This window comes from Vombatus ursinus, unplaced genomic scaffold (genome assembly GCF_900497805.2).
Source record: "Vombatus ursinus unplaced genomic scaffold, bare-nosed wombat genome assembly UNPS02014821.1, whole genome shotgun sequence".
NCBI classification, from domain to species: Eukaryota; Metazoa; Chordata; class Mammalia; order Diprotodontia; family Vombatidae; genus Vombatus; species Vombatus ursinus.
The window spans coordinates 30,647,438-30,653,587 of record NW_020954599.1 but is presented as its reverse complement, the minus strand read 5'-3'; the positions used below and the strand labels follow the sequence as shown (position 1 = coordinate 30,653,587).

The following is a 6,150-nucleotide window of genomic DNA, read 5'->3' as shown; positions in this document are numbered from 1 at the left end:
CATCCATCCATCCATCCATCCATCCATCCATCCATCCATCCATCCATTCATCCATCCAAGCATTTATCTATCTATCTATCTATCTATCTATCTATCTATCTATCTATCTATCTATCTATCTATCTATCTGTCTGTCTGTCTGTCTGTCTGTCTGTCTGTCTGTCTGTCTATCTGTCTATCTATCTATCTATTTCTCCTACTCTACATATTTATCATTTCTCTTTCTCTCTACATACTCACACATACACATATATTTTAAAAACTGATTTTCTTAGTACATTGTGTTCCCCTTTCCCCCTTTGTTATTGTAGTAGTAGAGGGAGTCCATATCAAATATTGGGCCATTTGTATTTTTGTGTTTGATGGGTTGCCATGGCCATAGTATCTAACCTTCTGGTGATGAGCATTTCTCTACTTAGCCAGGGTGATTCTAGGATAACAGATGCAGTCTATAGACAGTGCCATATTGAAAGCCTTCCAGTTTGGTTGAAGCTTCCTGAACTTGCAATCTAGTGACATAGTTTTCAGGAAGCCCAGGTTAACTCCATGTCATGACAAAACATTGGAGCAAGTGTTTTGTGGGAAGTGGGGGTAGTTTCTGATGTTTTATTCCACTTCAAAGGAATCCACAGTCTGAATAGATATGCTGAGAAGGGAGCATTTGAAAGGTCTAAGAATATGGGAAATATTTTCATTTATTCAGTATCATGAATGATGTAAACAGTTCCAAGGAAAGTAGATTACACCTATAGACTCTATTAATGACAAAATGCTTATAGTATGCTTAATTTAAAACCTATTTTTAAGCATGAAAACTTTGATTAAAACTCACCATCAGTCACTAATCATTAGGTGTTAGTGTAGGTAGTGGTTTATAGGAAAGAACTTGGAAATCCAAAATGGAAACCCAATAGCAAATGAACCATGTCAATTTTAAAGTATAAAAAAAAACACATGGGATAGTGAGGATAGCAAAATACCAGAATCATTTACTCTACAGCTCATACCTGGGGTTCTGATTCCAAGTTGATTTTGAAAGGATGTGCTTTCCCATCTTCTGAAACTTGGGGAGACCATAAGCGAGTTTCTGCCCTGTTAATAAAATAAAATAATTGAACTCCTAGCTTTTAGAAGTTACACCTTCCCCTCTAGCCCAATGATCAGATAGTTCTTCCTTACAGTTGAACGCTAACAATATAACCTTCAAGGATTTAATAAAAATGATTTCCCCTTTATCATCACCCTGCTTAGTCCTGTACAAATAATGCTATATCTTTTTTATGTCATCTGGAATGCATCAAGATTTCCTTTGAGGCTCTTGTGCAGATTGTGGGGTAACTAATTCCTAATGGCACATTTTAAGTTGTGTGGGAGTGTAGAAAGAAAGTGTGGGAGCCTAGAAGAGTAAGCCTTGAGTATTCACTGAAATGGTATATGCACACTGCCTCTATATTGTTCCTTCCCTTACTTGTGTTGTTCAAGGTCTGGAGTTGAATCCATGCATGAGCACTCAATCATTTGCCCAGTAGATGAATTATTGCTTAGTGGTCTGGTATTATGGGAATTTGCTTGGCCTCCATTCTGGAGCTTGCCTAACCCTAGTGCTCACTTGATACATTACCTTCTCTACTCAAATGGCCACCACTATAGTTTAAGCCCTCATCAGATTTCTCTTGGACTACTTTAATAGCCTTTTCATTGGTCTCCTTGCTTCTAATCTCTACCTTTTCCAATTTGTCCTCTGAAAAGCCACCAAAATAATTTTCTTAAGGCAAGGTTATAGGACATGCATTTACAGCCAGAAGAGAATTTCAAGGCCACTTAGGCTCAGAGAAGTTAAATGGCTTGCCTATGATCACACAGCTAATAAATATCAGAGGTAGAATTTGAATTCACATCTTCATGACTTCAAGCCCACTATTATATTCATTATTCCAGTTCTAGAATTATTCCATTCCTGCTGAAAGATCTTCAATTGCTCCCTATTGCCTACAGGATATTCAGGCTGGCTTTTAAAGCTCTCTACAATCCAGTTCCTACCTATGATTTCAGCCTTATTTCATACTACTGCTCTTCAGAATCTCCATGTTCCAACCAAACTGGTGTGCTAGCTTTGCCCTAAATTCTATATCCTATCTCCCACCTCTATGCATTCACATAATTAGCACCCCACTCCTGAAATACTTTTCTTACTCTTAGCTCCTAGAATCTTTATCTTCCTTTACACTCAAGTGATATGTACCCTGTTAAGCCTTCATTGGCACTCTGTTTTTAGTACCTTCTTTCACATCAAATTTCCTTGCACTATGTTTTTTTGTGAACCATATCTACACCCATAGAATGATAAGATCCTTTAACAGGGAAGGATGGTTTTGTTTTTGTCCTTGAACCTCCCCCAGATCCTTGTATACATTGTGCTTAATAAATGCTAGTTGAATTAAATTGCATCAAATTGGTTTCTGAGATGACAAAGGATTTGATGGAAGAAAAACTTTTTTGTCTGCAAGCTAATATAATTTGATACTGCCAAGCAGTAAGAATATGAAGATGAAGAACAATACCATTCCTAATTTCAAAGAATTTAGAGACATTAGAGACATTAATAACAGTAACTTAATTTTATGTATAGATGGATTTAACTTTATTTTAATTTTTGAGACTGGGAATTCATCATCTCACACAGTATTGAAAGCATGGTGGCCAATCATGCCTGAGGTACATGGACTTTTTGACCTGCTCTGTTTCTGACCTGGACTGGTTTGCCATTTCTTAGGCAGCCTGGTGCCACCCTGCTCTTGGGAGCTCACCGTCTTGGTGCCAGACTTACTGTAGATACCTGAACATCTTAGCCCACTGAAATTTGGACCTTCTGAGCTCAAGCAATTCACCAACCTCAGCTTCCCTAGTAGCAGGGATTGCAGGTATAAGCCACCATGACTGACCCGCTTTGGGTTTTATAAAACACTAACCCACACAAACCTTGTGAGGTAGATAGTAAATTACTATTATCTCCATTTCACAGATGAGGAAACTGAAGCAGAGATAGTTTAAGTGACTCATCCAGGGTCACTCAGCTAGTAAATGAGATAGCAGATCTTCCTCCCTCCAATTTCAATGATCTCTCCACTAAGCCACTCTCCCTCTAGTAACTGCAGTAACAGATTATATTATCATATGCACAGGAGAAGTCAAAGAGAGGAGTATGAGAGACTTGGGGAGGGAGATATCACCATTCTCTGCAAGGAATTAGGAAAGACTTCATAGAAGAATTCAAGATTGAAGGACAAGAATAATTTCAACAAGCAGAGATTTGTGTGTAGCCCACTGAAGGCCTACAATATAACCTGTGAGAATGTATGAAAGGGAGAAAGTCAAGGATGAAGTCAAGAAATAATTAATAGCCCAGATTGGTTGGCCTGCAAAATGCATGAAGGGAAGTGCCGTGGAATAAGGCTGCAAGGATGGGTTAAACCCAGATGGTTGTTATGAATAACCAAATAAGGACTTCTTGTTGTCTTATGTAGCCAGTCAGTAGTCCCTAAAGGTTTGAAGCAAGGAAGGCTGTGGAAAATGAAAATTTCTGAGAGACAGAATTTCTGGGTAAATTATAATTGATTTTATTAATGACAGCTAGCAGATAATAAAATGAGCTCACTTATTCCTCTTGGTGACCAAAGAAGACTCTCGGGGGGACCTTGAATACTCGTAAAGCCTTTGGAAAGGGGGTCCACCTGAGGGTGGCAATCAACTTTGATTGGTTAATAAGTAATGAGAGAATGAATATTATAATGAGAGGTGGGTTTACCTTAATCAGGGGCTGAAGGACATGACTCTGAACACTTAGGGATAAATAGATTAATCTCTACCCAGACCACTGCCTTCTAGGACAATATAGACAAAAGGTGGAATCCATGTCCACTCAGACCTGTCTGACTAAAACACAATGGGCCAGAATTCACCTAGACTAAAATATCTTTACTTTTTGATCAGACCTAAAAGGTCCCAATTGGTCAAGTCTCCTCCAAGATTTCATCTCATTATCAGCTCTGTCCTTCAAAAACTGACCAAGCAATCCACTGAGCCTGAGCTTTAAATGACTAAACAGAAAGTGGAGAAACCCCAGTCCCAATTCAATAACTGGCTTTCAATACAAGAGAGAAATAATCATTACTCTCAAAGGACATAATCAGACCTATACTTTTATAAGATTATTATGGCAGCTGTATGAAAGGGAATTGGAGAGAGGAGAGGGATAGAGAGAAGTTAGGGGACTATTGCAATCTGGGTTAGTAACTAGGGTCTGAACTGTGGTAGCAGTAGTGAGAATGGAAAGGAAGGCTCAGATTCTAAAAGTATTGCAGAAAGAGAATCAATAGGACTTACCAATTGATTTGATGTGCAAGGTAAATAAGAGGAAAGATTCAAAAATGAATTCTGAGGTTTTGAATTTTCATGATATAGAGGAGAAAGGAAGGAAAGTATATGTAGTGGTGAATCAAACCTTCACTCAATTAATCAACAGGATTGGACCTGTTGAGTTTGAGATGTCAACAGGACATCCCATGGTCATAGACTATAGGCACTTGGAAATGCCAAACTGAGCTCAGGAAACACTGGAGCCAAATATAGATTTAGAGAGGGAATGGTGATGAAGGCCATTAAAAGTGATGAGATAATTAATGAGAAGAATGTAGAGAGATAATGAAAAGGGGGAAAAGGCTAGTGGCAGAACCTACATTTGTGGGATGGACAGAAGGTGAAGACTTAATGAAGGACAAAGAGAAGTGGTCTGAGAGGTAGGAGGAGGATCAGAAAGGGAACGTGACATGTAAGCTAACGACAAAGATAATACCAAGAAAGAGAAGGTGGCCCACAGCATCACATGCTATAATAAGGCCACAGAGGATGAGAATTGAGACTAGGTCTCAATTAAGAAGTCACTGGTAACTTCAGAGAAGGCAGTCTCACAGTGGTAAAGGCAGAGCCATTGCAGAGTCTTCAAGGGTGAATGAGTGTTGAGGAAGCAGAGGCTACTCTTTTTCAGAATTTGTCAGTGACAGAATGAGAAATATAAGAAGCTAGTTTCAGGAGAGTAAATTAAGGTCAAAGGTTTGTAGGCAGATTTTTTTTTTTTATTTTTAGGCAGCATGTAAGAACCAGTTAGAGAGGGAGAGATTGACGATGAATTGAGGATGAGAAGGATCAATGGAACAAAGTCCTAAAGGAAAAGGAGAAGATGAGATTAAGATACAAGGGTTATATTTGACAAGGATGTCTGCCTCGTCCTTGGAGACTGGATGGAGGGTGAAGAAGATGGGACATGACAGAGGTCTTGAAGTATGGAGAAGGAAAGGAAGAATATTGGGACCACAGAATCATAGATCTTTAAAGTTAGAAGGGATTATAGAGGTCATCAATTTCCTCCTTTTCAAAATGAGTCCAAAGCCTCTGGCATAATTCAAACCCTCCACTTTACAGGGGTCCCACAGAGTTGCTTGCCCAAGGTCAAAGCACTAGAAAATAATGAAGTCAAGACTTGAACCTTCATTTTCTGATTCCAAATCCAGGGCTCTTTCCAAGACACCTCCTATTTAGGATGGCCTCAGTCTTCATTAAAGTAGAAGGTAAGGTCATCATTTGAGAGAGCTGAGGGTGGAGACGGAATTTAGGGCTGGAAGAGACCTGAGAAAGTCTGGAACAGCTGCTGTAGGGAATGTGGTATGGAGTTAATCGGTGCTGAATAAAAGGACTGCCATTTGTCATTTCACATTTGGCAGCATAAAGTTGTAGGAGACCAAGAGGGAAATTTCATGACTTTCTCTAGCCATGCTTCACTTCTTGGGCATAGAAGTAGAGAAAGAATATATGGTGGGGGTGACTCAGGGTTAGGGCTTAGCAGGGAGGGAGCATCAAAAGGTCAAAGGGGAAAGGGTTTCTTAAAATGGAGGATAGTACATCATTGAAATGTCTGACTTTAATCAGTTATTAAGCACTTATTATGTGCTAGGCAATGTGCTGAGCACTGGGGATAATTATATGTAAATATGAAATATGAAAAAAGAAAGACAGTCCCTGTTCTCAACAAGCTTACAATCTTATGGGAAAGATCGATCCCTCTCCTCTCCTCTCTCTCTCTCTCTCTCTCTCTCT

The 6,150-nt window shown here is 39.2% G+C and overlaps 1 protein-coding gene across 1 annotated transcript in view; it reads right to left on the bottom strand.

The window, feature by feature from the left end:
- PDLIM3 (PDZ and LIM domain 3) overlaps nucleotides 1-6,150 on the bottom strand; it is a 53,642-nt gene that overhangs the window by 32,485 nt on the left and 15,007 nt on the right. Inside the window, exon 2 of the mRNA XM_027837456.1 lies at nucleotides 1,008-1,124. Coding sequence (XP_027693257.1) covers nucleotides 1,008-1,124 — 117 coding nt within the window. The remainder of the gene's footprint in view (nucleotides 1-1,007; nucleotides 1,125-6,150) is intronic.